Here is a 14,446-nt window from a genome sequence, read left to right on the forward strand (position 1 = left end):
GCCGCGCCGCCCGCACTGGCCTAGGTACCGATTGACGACGATCGAGATGGCACCAAATACATATTTAAAAATCTATTACGATAACGCGGATCTCCATACCTCAAAAGCAAAATTAGAACCCTTATAGGATCACGTGTGGCTGTCTGTCGGTCCGTCTGTTACAACCGATTTGCTCCGAAACTACTGGACCGTTTGAATTGCAATTTGGCACAAATACGAGTACTTTCAAGAATTTTCATGAGCACATTATTCAATTTCAAAATCGATGCGATTTTCGTAATTAACGTCCCAAAAAACCATAAAAACGACACCCATATTGATATTTAGACATTTCAACCCCATTGCACCCCAACAGGGGAGATGGTTTTTCACGTCCGTCACGTTGGATTTTAAAATCGTTCTTGTTTTCCTAATTAGCGACCCGATAAACCATAGGAACAATACCCATGTTGATTTTCACTTTGTCAACACATTTCCCCCTATCAGGGGGGAATTTACAAAAAAACCTGCAACACGTGTTTATTCATTTATCGTTAGGAATACTCCTGTGAAGTTTCGAATATAATAGTCTAACTAATCTTGTTTCCCCATACAAACTTTGAACCCCCATTTAACCCCCTTGGGGGGTGAATTTTGAAAAAATCGTTTCTTAGTGCACCCCTAGACCTTATAAGAAATCTACGTGCCAAATTTGGAATCTCTAGAACCAGCGGTTTGGGTTGTGTGATGATATGTCAGTCAGGCAGTCAGTCAGTCAGTCAGTCAGTTTCTTCTTTTATATATTTAGATGTTGATTGGTTTATTCTAATAATTAAACTGATTTATACACATATTTTCTTTTACTTTATACAGTTAAGCATTATTTTAATCATTATTTCCAGATAGTAATGTTCCCAGTAACTTTGGAAAAATACCTGGTAATATTGGGAATGTTACCGGTAACATTGGGAATTTACTCTCTCAGAGATTCCTTGACTATTTTATGACTGTAAATAATAGCATTATTATTTACTTAAGTATTTAACACGAAAAAAGCATATACAATTCTAATAATTTTTTCAAAGTTACTTAATGTTACCGATCTGGGTAATGTTACTGGTAGCATTACCGGGAATATTCCCACTTTTGAGTAAGTTACTGGTAACGACCCATCACTAGACAGAACTTATGAGCCGACTAGGTACATGTGAAATGCAATAAATAAATACAATACAATACAATTAAATTTTTCTCAAAAATAATATTTTTTTTTTACGCGAGGCCTCAGTTCGGGGCGATCTATACTAGACATATGATTGTTAGTGACCTGGCCGGCCTGCTGCAGCGTCCTGGACTCCGAGTCCTTGTTGGCGGGGTCGGCGGGCAGGGTCAGCTCCACCGTCCGCGTCTCCACGGCCACCACGCCGACCGGGATACCGCCGAGCCGGGAACTGTAGTATGTCATGTACTGACCTGGCCGGCCTGCTGCAGCGTCCTGGACTCCGAGTCCTTGTTGGCGGGGTCGGCGGGCAGGGTCAGCTCCACCGTCCGCGTCTCCACGGCCACCACGCCGACCGGGATACCGCCGAGCCGGGAACTGTAGTATGTCATGTACTGACCTGGCCGGCCTGCTGCAGCGTCCTGGACTCCGAGTCCTTGTTGGCGGGGTCGGCGGGCAGGGTCAGCTCCACCGTCCGCGTCTCCACGGCCACCACGCCGACCGGGATACCGCCGAGCCGGGAACTGTAGTATGTCATGTACTGACCTGGCCGGCCTGCTGCAGCGTCCTGGACTCCGAGTCCTTGTTGGCGGGGTCGGCGGGCAGGGTCAGCTCCACCGTCCGCGTCTCCACGGCCACCACGCCGACCGGGATACCGCCGAGCCGGGAACTGTAGTATGTCATGTACTGACCTGGCCGGCCTGCTGCAGCGTCCTGGACTCCGAGTCCTTGTTGGCGGGGTCGGCGGGCAGGGTCAGCTCCACCGTCCGCGTCTCCACGGCCACCACGCCGACCGGGATACCGCCGAGCCGGGAACTGTAGTATGTCATGTACTGACCTGGCCGGCCTGCTGCAGCGTCCTGGACTCCGAGTCCTTGTTGGCGGGGTCGGCGGGCAGGGTCAGCTCCACCGTCCGCGTCTCCACGGCCACCACGCCGACCGGGATACCGCCGAGCCGGGAACTGTAGTATGTCATGTACTGACCTGGCCGGCCTGCTGCAGCGTCCTGGACTCCGAGTCCTTGTTGGCGGGGTCGGCGGGCAGGGTCAGCTCCACCGTCCGCGTCTCCACGGCCACCACGCCGACCGGGATACCGCCGAGCCGGGAACTGTAGTATGTCATGTACTGACCTGGCCGGCCTGCTGCAGCGTCCTGGACTCCGAGTCCTTGTTGGCGGGGTCGGCGGGCAGGGTCAGCTCCACCGTCCGCGTCTCCACGGCCACCACGCCGACCGGGATACCGCCGAGCCGGGAACTGTAGTATGTCATGTACTGACCTGGCCGGCCTGCTGCAGCGTCCTGGACTCCGAGTCCTTGTTGGCGGGGTCGGCGGGCAGGGTCAGCTCCACCGTCCGCGTCTCCACGGCCACCACGCCGACCGGGATACCGCCGAGCCGGGAACTGTAGTATGTCATGTACTGACCTGGCCGGCCTGCTGCAGCGTCCTGGACTCCGAGTCCTTGTTGGCGGGGTCGGCGGGCAGGGTCAGCTCCACCGTCCGCGTCTCCACGGCCACCACGCCGACCGGGATACCGCCGAGCCGGGAACTGTAGTATGTCATGTACTGACCTGGCCGGCCTGCTGCAGCGTCCTGGACTCCGAGTCCTTGTTGGCGGGGTCGGCGGGCAGGGTCAGCTCCACCGTCCGCGTCTCCACGGCCACCACGCCGACCGGGATACCGCCGAGCCGGGAACTGTAGTATGTCATGTACTGACCTGGCCGGCCTGCTGCAGCGTCCTGGACTCCGAGTCCTTGTTGGCGGGGTCGGCGGGCAGGGTCAGCTCCACCGTCCGCGTCTCCACGGCCACCACGCCGACCGGGATACCGCCGAGCCGGGAACTGTAGTATGTCATGTACTGACCTGGCCGGCCTGCTGCAGCGTCCTGGACTCCGAGTCCTTGTTGGCGGGGTCGGCGGGCAGGGTCAGCTCCACCGTCCGCGTCTCCACGGCCACCACGCCGACCGGGATACCGCCGAGCCGGGAACTGTAGTATGTCATGTACTGACCTGGCCGGCCTGCTGCAGCGTCCTGGACTCCGAGTCCTTGTTGGCGGGGTCGGCGGGCAGGGTCAGCTCCACCGTCCGCGTCTCCACGGCCACCACGCCGACCGGGATACCGCCGAGCCGGGAACTGTAGTATGTCATGTACTGACCTGGCCGGCCTGCTGCAGCGTCCTGGACTCCGAGTCCTTGTTGGCGGGGTCGGCGGGCAGGGTCAGCTCCACCGTCCGCGTCTCCACGGCCACCACGCCGACCGGGATACCGCCGAGCCGGGAACTGTAGTATGTCATGTACTGACCTGGCCGGCCTGCTGCAGCGTCCTGGACTCCGAGTCCTTGTTGGCGGGGTCGGCGGGCAGGGTCAGCTCCACCGTCCGCGTCTCCACGGCCACCACGCCGACCGGGATACCGCCGAGCCGGGCACGTCCTGCCAACAACATAATAGGCTAGATGACAAGTCATTATTAATGTTATCAGTGGATCAGATTTGTTTGGATTATCAAATGTAGGACCTATTGCATTAAAGCAATATAAAGCAAATAGGACCTATTGCATTAAAGCAATACAAGTCAGAAATGATAGTAAAAGTCTGACAATCATACTCTACTCATGAAACGGCCCTAACAAAACGGCAAGTGATCGTGACGTCACGATCACTGAGAAACCGTCTTGGAGTATGGAAAACTAGAAAATAACGGTTTTGACGGTGAAATATACTATGTATATAGTTGCAAATCCTGCGAGGTACACTGTTTAGTTTATTTATTTTGTTCGTTATTATACTTATTGTGTACTATGTTTTTTGTTTAATAAAGTTTGATGTAATTTGATGATGATTTTGATGTGATTAGATAATAAAAAAGTGGCTAATACGACAAAAAAAAAAACAAAAAGCCAAAAATGGCTATTTTGAGGGTCTTTGCAGAAGATTATATTAAAACGGAATAATGACCCTGGAAAACCCTAGGTTTAGTTGCATCTAAATAAAAGGAGCATATGTAGAAAAATAAATTAGATTTAAATATCTTTTTTTTGTCTTCATTTCATGACCCATATACTTACCGGTAATAACCGTCTGTGCCCACGGCTTCATAACCTCATCGAAGGTGCCCACATCAAAGAACCCAGCGCGGGCACCGTCCCCAGTGAGCATCAACCGCGGGTCGTGGGCGGCGCGGGGAGGCTTCCATTCCACGGGCCGCTCGATGGGGTCTGAGACTCGCATGATTGGCACCATGGATAGTTTATCCTGGAAGAAGTAAATAAGTGTCGGACTGTTATAAGCCCAGGCTTGGTTAATTTCAATCTTATTAAAATGTATTGGTGCCACACTAATGTCCGACAGGAACCAATAACCGACACTTTTATTTGGTATCCAATAAAATAAGGGTAGGAGGCAGATTTCTTAGAATAGCAACACTGTGCAGTAACTGCAGTGTTGCCATGTTAAAATATCGGTTTTCTTCCCTTATTTTCTTGGAGTGTGTACTCTCTTTTTCGAAAATCGTTTTTTTTAGATCGCGATTTTTGCCATTCGCAATTGTTACTCAAAAAATCGCGATCTGGAAAAACGATTTTCGGAAAAGAGGGTACACACTCTTTTCTTGCTATGTATGCTATAATATCAACGCATCAAACACTACTCTCACCAGCTGTATACTCCAACCTAGCCTCAAGCTTCAATTAGCGCATGGTGCCTTAGCCACCTGACCGTAGTAGCGACAACGTCTAAGTCCGTAGGCGCCACAGCGTGAGTAGTTGCTATACTTGAGTGTAACATTTGGATCTATGCGTCGAACACTACCCTCAGCAGCTGTATACTCCAAGCTAGCTTCAACTAGCGCATGGTGTGGTAACATACCTTGGGCACCAAGACAGCCACCTGACCGCAGTAGCGATAGCATCTGTCCGTAAGCCGAACAGCGTGAGTCACATCGTTATTGTGCATGATTTGTGCCCCTCGCACTCCCAGCTGATTGTTGCTATACTTAAGTATAACACTTGGATCTATGCGTCGAACACTACCCTCAGCAGCTGTATACTCCAAGCTAGCTTCAACTAGCGCATGGTGTGGTAATATACCTTGGGCGCCAAGACAGCCACCTGACCGCAGTAGCGATAGCATCTGTCCGTAAGCCGAACAGCGTGAGTCACATCGTTATTGTGCATGATTTGTGCCCCTCCCACTCCCAGCTGATTGTTGCTATACTTAAGTATAACACTTGGATCTATGCGTCGAACACTACCTTCAGCAGCTGTATGCCCTAAGCTAGCTTTAACTAGCGCATGGTGTGGTAACATACCTTGGGCACATAAGACAGCCACCTGACCGCAGTAGCGACGGCGTCCAAGTCCGTCGGCGCGACAGCGTGTGTCACACCGTTGTTGTGCATGAATTGTACCCCTCCCACTAACAGCTGATTGTTGCTATACTTAAGTATAACACTTGGATCAATGCGTCGAACACTACCTTCAGCAGCTGTATGCCCTAAGCTAGCTTTAACTAGCGCATGGTGTGGTAACATACCTTGGGCACATAAGACAGCCACCTGACCGCAGTAGCGATAGCATCTGTCCGTAAGCCGAACAGCGTGAGTCACATCGTTATTGTGCATGATTTGTGCCCCTCCCACTCCCAGCTGATTGTTGCTATACTTAAGTATAACACTTGGATCTATGCGTCGAACACTACCTTCAGCAGCTGTATGCCCCAAGCTAGCTTTAACTAGCGCATGGTGTGGTAACATACCTTGGGCACATAAGACAGCCACCTGACCGCAGTAGCGACGGCGTCCAAGTCCGTCGGCGCGACAGCGTGAGTCACATCGTTATTGTGCATGATTTGTGCCCCTCCCACTCCCAGCTGATTGTTGCTATACTTAAGTATAACACTTGGATCTATGCGTCGAACACTACCTTCAGCAGCTGTATGCCCTAAGCTAGCTTTAACTAGCGCATGGTGTGGTAACATACCTTGGGCACATAAGACAGCCACCTGACCGCGGTAGCGATAGCATCTGTCCGTAAGCCGAACAGCGTGAGTCACATCGTTATTGTGCATGATTTGTGCCCCTCCCACTCCCAGCTGATTGTTGCTATACTTAAGTATAACACTTGGATCTATGCGTCGAACACTACCCTCAGCAGCTGTATACTCAAAGCTAGCTTCAACTAGCGCATGGTGTGGTAATATACCTTGGGCGCCAAGACAGCCACCTGACCGCAGTAGCGACGGCGTCCAAGTCCGTCGGCGCGACAGCGTGAGTCACACCGTTATTGTGCATGAATTGTACCCCTCCCACTAACAGCCGATTGTTACTATACTTGAGTATAAACGCTTGGATCTATGCGTCGAACACTACCCTCAGCAGCTGTATGCCCTAAGCTAGCTTTAACTAGCGCATGGTGTGGTAACATACCTTGGGCACATAAGACCACGAATTAATAAACTAGTGGATGTGAAATGACTCCTATTTAGTATGAAAACCAGTGTCGCTAAACTCACACATTCATAGCCTCGTTAAAATACGTCACACACTTACAAAATTGCTCTGATTCGTAGCAACTTTCCATACCAAAAAGTTATTACCGGTGGACATTTTTCGAACGAATATCAACTGTAGGCTACATGAGTGACGGTTTAAATTATAATGTCAAAGCTATATGACATACGACTCTTTCATTATCTCATTCATCTCACAAAAGCTCGCTCAACGTTCACCTAATACAACTACTCAACACCAGATGGCGTTATTTTATATAATTTTAAAATCACTTACTTAACAGGCGAGAAAAGGGCTAAAAACCAGTATAAGTAAGGTCTAATTACGCATGGTTTGTTACGGATCTCACGGTCACGTTACACTGGTGTTTTCGAGACCTCTACACGCGTGCGAGTAGCTAACCGTTGGAACTTCTTTCCATTCGACGATATAGGGAGGGGACAGTGTAATCGGAGTGTTTTATCGATATTTGTGTGTTCAGTTAGGTATTGATATTTCATTACCGTATGTTTTAACACATTTAGATGATACTTTATTTATGATTATAATATAGGTAGTGATAATCGTGATTGTATGAAAAATAATATGTAGTACAGTACAACAAATATCTAACTAGAAATTTGTTTCTTATTAATTGACCAACTAGGTTGTTAATGTGAACATTAAATATATCTTAAAGTCAAACAGATAAAATCATAGTTCTTTAAAGGTCTATTAACTCGGTATTGCTGTTATTTTGTGATCACAAATCTGCAATTACTTACATAGGTAAGTATTCGTCTTTAACAATATTTACTTGTAGCAGCATTTAAGGCCAATCTAGACGGGACAACCTGATTAAATTGTCAAATTAATTGTATGGTGTGAAAGCATACATGAAACTGGCTCATCGATCCCACTTGATTTGATTGTAAGATTGTGACCTATCAAATCAGGAAGGGGGGCGGCAAAATTCCAATATTTTACGCTAGTTTGCGTGGTACGGAACACTTTTTATTAATTAAGTGAGCCCGAATGTCACTAATAATTACTAAATTAGTAACTAAGTTTTAGGCGTGTGGACGCTAGATGAGATGTATGGCAATTTTATCCCCAGAAATCTTTCTCTAAGAAATGCTCCTAGCAAATGGTGCTATATTTTTGCGGAAACTAATTTTCTTGCCCAGTAGCATTGACCCATTTATTTTTAATATCGGCATCTTGTGGTAACCTACAATAATTAATAATAAAGAAATAGAAAATATAAAACGTTTATTCATGGCACATTGCATGCATTGTACGCATAAGTGCATTAAGTACCTAGTCTAATTATATTAACGATGAAAATATGATGGGTGTAAAAAACAAAAACGTATGTAAAGGAATACGAAGGTTTGAAAGGTTGCCATGAAATGACCCCGACTTAACTTAGTGCTTGATGACCAGAGCTGCCATATTTACTAAGACATTGATTATCCCAAATAATAATTAGAAACGTGTCTAAAATAATAATTTATTACCGAACTACCAAACATCAAACTTGAAATATCGTAACTTTAACTTTATCGATATAAATATCGACATTGCGCAGCATCTGAGTAGCGAAGTTATTTGACATTTAGGATAGCGAATATTCCAGATAAACGTAAAGAATTGTGACAAAGGATTGTGAACTCTAAGTTATAACTGATAAAATATAGATTTACTTAACGAACATTCGTAAATAATGCAATAGAAACAGATTTTTCGTATTTATCGGATTATATTTAAATAAATAACCACCGGTGATAGGAAATACCTCCACGTGAAAGATTTTTTAAACCGCTGTGATTTCTGCAGCTTAATACTGCACAATACGGCATTTTAAATTTAATTATCAATTTTTGTTAGACGAGCGTACGTACGACGTGAATGTCATTCGAGCATGAAGTTTACACAACAACTGAGCATAGTCTGTGCATAAAGTGAGTCGGTCGCTACTAACTGTCGGATAGACGGGAACGCCCACTTGCCATCTCCATCCTACTCCGTGCATAAGACAGCCACCTGACCGCAGTAGCGACGGCGTCCAAGTCCGTCGGCGCGACAGCGTGAGTCACACCGTTATTGTGCATGAATTGTACCCCTCCCACTAACAGCCGATTGTTACTATACTTGAGTATAAACGCTTGGATCTATGCGTCGAACACTACCCTCAGCAGCTGTATGCCCTAAGCTAGCTTTAACTAGCGCATGGTGTGGTAACATACCTTGGGCACATAAGACAGCCACCTGACCGCAGTAGCGACGGCGTCCAAGTCCGTCGGCGCGACAGCGTGAGTCACACCGTTATTGTGCATGAATTGTACCCCTCCCACTAACAGCCGATTGTTACTATACTTGAGTATAAACGCTTGGATCTATGCGTCGAACACTACCTTCAGCAGCTGTATGCCCTAAGCTAGCTTTAACTAGCGCATGGTGTGGTAACATACCTTGGGCACATAAGACAGCCACCTGACCGCAGTAGCGACGGCGTCCAAGTCCGTCGGCGCGACAGCGTGAGTCACACCGTTATTGTGCATGAATTGTACCCCTCCCACTAACAGCCGATTGTTACTATACTTGAGTATAAACGCTTGGATCTATGCGTCGAACACTACCCTCAGCAGCTGTATGCCCTAAGCTAGCTTTAACTAGCGCATGGTGTGGTAACATACCTTGGGCACATAAGACAGCCACCTGACCGCAGTAGCGACGGCGTCCAAGTCCGTCGGCGCGACAGCGTGAGTCACACCGTTATTGTGCATGAATTGTACCCCTCCCACTAACAGCCGATTGTTACTATACTTGAGTATAAACGCTTGGATCTATGCGTCGAACACTACCCTCAGCAGCTGTATGCCCTAAGCTAGCTTTAACTAGCGCATGGTGTGGTAACATACCTTGGGCACATAAGACAGCCACCTGACCGCAGTAGCGACGGCGTCCAAGTCCGTCGGCGCGACAGCGTGAGTCACACCGTTATTGTGCATGAATTGTACCCCTCCCACTAACAGCCGATTGTTACTATACTTGAGTATAAACGCTTGGATCTATGCGTCGAACACTACCCTCAGCAGCTGTATGCCCTAAGCTAGCTTTAACTAGCGCATGGTGTGGTAACATACCTTGGGCACATAAGACAGCCACCTGACCGCAGTAGCGACGGCGTCCAAGTCCGTCGGCGCGACAGCGTGAGTCACACCGTTATTGTGCATGAATTGTACCCCTCCCACTAACAGCCGATTGTTACTATACTTGAGTATAAACGCTTGGATCTATGCGTCGAACACTACCCTCAGCAGCTGTATGCCCTAAGCTAGCTTTAACTAGCGCATGGTGTGGTAACATACCTTGGGCACATAAGACAGCCACCTGACCGCAGTAGCGACGGCGTCCAAGTCCGTCGGCGCGACAGCGTGAGTCACACCGTTATTGTGCATGAATTGTACCCCTCCCACTAACAGCCGATTGTTACTATACTTGAGTATAAACGCTTGGATCTATGCGTCGAACACTACCCTCAGCAGCTGTATGCCCTAAGCTAGCTTTAACTAGCGCATGGTGTGGTAACATACCTTGGGCACATAAGACAGCCACCTGACCGCAGTAGCGACGGCGTCCAAGTCCGTCGGCGCGACAGCGTGTGTCACACCGTTGTTGTGCATGATCTGTATCCCCCCGAGCTGGTTGTTGCTGGCGTAGACGGCGCGGCCGAGCACTTTGTTCAAGGCCGCGTAGCCGGTGAGGATGATGTACGAGTTCTCCACTTGGATGACGCGGTGGCCCAGTCTGTTGAACACGTTTTAGCATTATATAAACTGCACGGTCGAGCTATAGCATTTCATTCAATCGTGATATAATAGAGAGCTGTTCAGTCGAGTACCGTGTTAAGGCGGTTCCCTGAGCCAGAAGGCGAGAAATCTCCTTATATGATCCTGTTTTTCTAAGAGGCGTTGATATTCGTAGACGTGAAAATAGTAGATTGTGTCACAAGGGAGCAAAATGACATATTTACGGCGAGGGCGTACATTGAATCCTAAACGAAGCGAAGGATTCTATAATAGAATCCCGAGAGTAACGAGGGATTCTAAAGTAGAATCCTGAGCGTAGTGAGGGATTCAAGTGTGTTACGCCCAAGATGGAAATAATTTTGCTACCATGTGACACATACTGCTTTTCACATCATCTATGAGGTATTTATGAAGCTTAAAAATATTATTTAAGCAAAAAAATAATGTGCACAAAAATGTAAAAATAGGGTCCTAGAACAGAAAAGTGTTACTTTGATCCCTCCTAACAGGGAAAAAAAGTGCCACTTTGATCCCTCCTATCAGGGAAGAAAAACCTCTATTTCGAATTGGTGATGTGAAAAAATATATGTAGTTCTTGACTATATTATTTTTAATATCATAGCTTCCGATACACGAATTATGATACTTCGCTCGATACAATTAATTCCCAAAGTAACCTCTAACTCGGACTTTTAATCCAACTTTACTCGGTTATTTATTATGTGATACTATAAACAAAAAAAGAAGAAAAAACAATCTTAACTTAAATAGTAATTTCATAGCTTTCGAATTTCGATATTGTAGGGTAAAGTTTTTAAAATAAATTGACACTTGGCGCGCATGATCTTTCCCGTTCTTTCTTGCGAAATGTGACAGACACAGCGGCAAACCGATGGAACGGCCTTAAGGCTACGAAGCTTGCCGAGTGCCCTAAGTAGGTACGAGATTGAAAAGATTGATTATATCACTATTGTATTTAATACTATTTCTACTATAAAACCTAAATAATTAAACAAAATTAGGTAAAACTAGATAAAAAGATAGTACAAAAGACATCAACGCAACTGCTCATTCATTAAATAGTAGCGCGTTGATATATTTTCCTCTTAATCGCGCCATATGCCTGAAAGGTCCTTTTATTTTTGCAATAGGGTTGCCAAATCAGTTGACTCACCTGACCACGTAGGCGCCGATGCCGATGGCGCGGCACGTGACGACCGATATCGTGACCACGTCCTCGTACGCCTGCGCGGTCTCGCCGGCGATGAGACCAGCGTCGCGGAGACATTCCACACCGAGACCGTCCTCTTTGCCTGTTGACAAATACTGCATTATGATACTCGAGGCGATATCGTAATAAGAAAGCCGATGTGTGTAATGACCAGAGCACACGTGTTCATACGACATTTTTCAACACACTTGCGAGGGAAAAAAACAGATTATTTTTTATTCAAATATTAATTGTTAAAAAAGTTTGTAAAAGTACAATAAAAAAGAAGTGTCAATCGGATTATCATACTCACTTGCAAGTTGCAGCTCGTTTCATAAACCCCTCTTATTTTAATGCCTTTTATTATATAGCAGTCACATATACTACTATTATTCTTCAATTTAACCATGTGATTATAAATATCACAAAGTCACTCACCAATGATATCAGTGATTTTATATCTCGATTCGCCCTCGTCGTCAATAAGTTCCGTTTTGACGGAACCGAGAGGCCCGAGCCGGCTGTAGGCCTCGGGCGTCAGGTACAGATACTTGAAGCCTCGCTCCGGCCTCTCGGCGTCGATCCAAGCCACGTTGAAGGCTTGTTTGACTTCTTCGGCGACGCCGATGCGAGCGCCGGAGTTTACACTGATGTATAGCTGTGGGAAAATAATGGAATGGGAGATTATTTTTATCTACTTCAGCATTCTACTGTGCTTATTTCGTCGAAGTTAAAGTTTTCTGTTTAATTTTGTGTTTTTTTCGCTTAATTTATTCTCTTTCACCTAAAAACAAATGTGGATTTTTTCAGAATTTGAAAATTCGTTTTAGGGGTCGCTACTGAATTTTGAAAATTTGGACCCTTAATACATGTTTTTTTTTCTCGTTTTTTCTTTATGAGACAACGGGTCGGGGTGTATTAATGTGCAGTTTAACATAAAATAATACCCCTAATTTTTTTAAAGCTTAATACGTGTTTTAGGCGTTCTAAATATTGATTCAGCAGTGCGCATAAAAACGGGACCTTATTACTTGCGGGCCAAGGGTGGCAAGACCTGGCGAAGGACAGGGCAACCTTCTTTGGAGGAGGCTTTTATCCGAAGGGGGTCCACACAGATTATTTAATATTAATAATTAATGTATTGCATGCTGTTGACATATTTAAATTATAAAGTCATTCAAATTTACTTTATATTCATGATTTTTCAATTGTACGTTTTATTAATTAATATTATTCCTAAATTAATGTAATTGATATCTGCTATAGCATGTAAGGTTATAAATCGATATATTTCTTTCACTACATTCAATCTGTATGGAAATTTAATAAAGCTTTATTCATTCATTCATTACTTAGACTCCACTGTCCGTCTGTCTGTCTGCCTGTCACCAGGCTGTATCACATTAATCGTGATAGCTAGACAGCTGAAATTTACATAGATGATACATTTCTGTTGCCGCTATAACAATAAATACTAAAAAAAAAGTACGGAACCCTCGGTGGGCGAGTCCGAATCGCACTTATCCGGTTTTTTAATATATATTTTTTATTAAAAAGAAACTTACCCTAGGAATGAAATAAAACTATGAAAACGGATTATATCGCGTATATTGAATTTATAATACCAATAATTATAATTTTTAATTTATTGAGTCACCCGTTGACCACGAACGCTGTAAAGAGTTCGAAACGTCGGGATGTATTATAAATTCAATATACGCGATATAATCCGTTTTCATAGTTTTATTTCATGAGTAACTATCGCGGTAACCGAAGACAATACTATTTACCCTAGGAATCTTAAGCTCCCTAGCGTACTGCGAAGCCCTATAGTACACCCAGTCCTCCTGAGGTCCGAACGAGCCCATGTAGTAGGTCAGATCGTTCGCTATGACGATGATATCGCGACCCTTGGGACACTCCGGCGTGAAGAGGGTTAAGCGCCACGCCACCATGCCGACCTGTGGACAAGTAAACTTTTTATAATGGAAATTTTAAGGCGAAAGTTGATGGCCGCGCGGTAACCGCCTTTTCATACAAACGTAGTCTTCATTTTCCTCTCTGGGAAAGGAAAAAAAATACTTTTGTCTTATTTCGGACGTACATTACAGCCTTAGTTTCAAACTATAAGCATTAGTTTGTAAGCATGTTTGATACTAAGGTACTTTATTAGTTGTGTATCCAATTGTTACTTCTGTGTATCTTCCTATTTATAGGCAGTGCCGAACAAGCCCTGTTTCTACTTGTTATCAATATCAGTATGTTATAACAAAGATAGATATAACTCCGTAATAGATGGATACAGTCTAAGGAAAAAACGTGCCTCGAAAATCACGAAAATTTGATTCTCGATCAGATGGCGCCACTAGTTTTGGCCTACACTCGTATAGAGGGCGTTGACTGTTTCGTTGGCTATTTATAATTTTAACGCATACCAGTGAAAGAACATGGGTCAAAATCATATAAAAATAATTAATACAAATAAAAAAATCATTTATCCATATTTAAATACATTTTATCGTATTTTTATAAATATTTATTTTTAGTTTTAAAGTGTGTCGACAGATGGCAGTGAATTTACTGGGGTTACAAAATTTACAATGACAGTACCGCTCTAGTATAAGTTACTCTATGGTTATAATTAATGGAACAGGTCTTATTGTATATCTGCAAGTTTAAACTTATCTGTATGTGACTGTTTGTTTCCTAAAAAAAAAAAAAAAACTATAATATAATAACCAT

General features: G+C 45.2%; 1 protein-coding gene across 1 annotated transcript in view; it reads right to left on the bottom strand.

Moving 5' to 3' along the window:
• The window catches only part of LOC134753616 (acetyl-CoA carboxylase), a 170,786-nt gene that overhangs the window by 20,307 nt on the left and 136,033 nt on the right, over positions 1 to 14,446 (bottom strand). The window contains exons 39-44 of the mRNA XM_063689553.1: positions 13,495 to 13,665; positions 12,143 to 12,362; positions 11,669 to 11,807; positions 10,279 to 10,492; positions 4,260 to 4,446; positions 3,497 to 3,624 (exon numbers count right to left, since the gene is read on the bottom strand). Coding sequence (XP_063545623.1) covers positions 3,497 to 3,624; positions 4,260 to 4,446; positions 10,279 to 10,492; positions 11,669 to 11,807; positions 12,143 to 12,362; positions 13,495 to 13,665 — 1,059 coding nt within the window. The remainder of the gene's footprint in view (positions 1 to 3,496; positions 3,625 to 4,259; positions 4,447 to 10,278; positions 10,493 to 11,668; positions 11,808 to 12,142; positions 12,363 to 13,494; positions 13,666 to 14,446) is intronic.

This window comes from Cydia strobilella, chromosome 27 (genome assembly GCF_947568885.1).
Source record: "Cydia strobilella chromosome 27, ilCydStro3.1, whole genome shotgun sequence".
NCBI classification, from domain to species: Eukaryota; Metazoa; Arthropoda; class Insecta; order Lepidoptera; family Tortricidae; genus Cydia; species Cydia strobilella.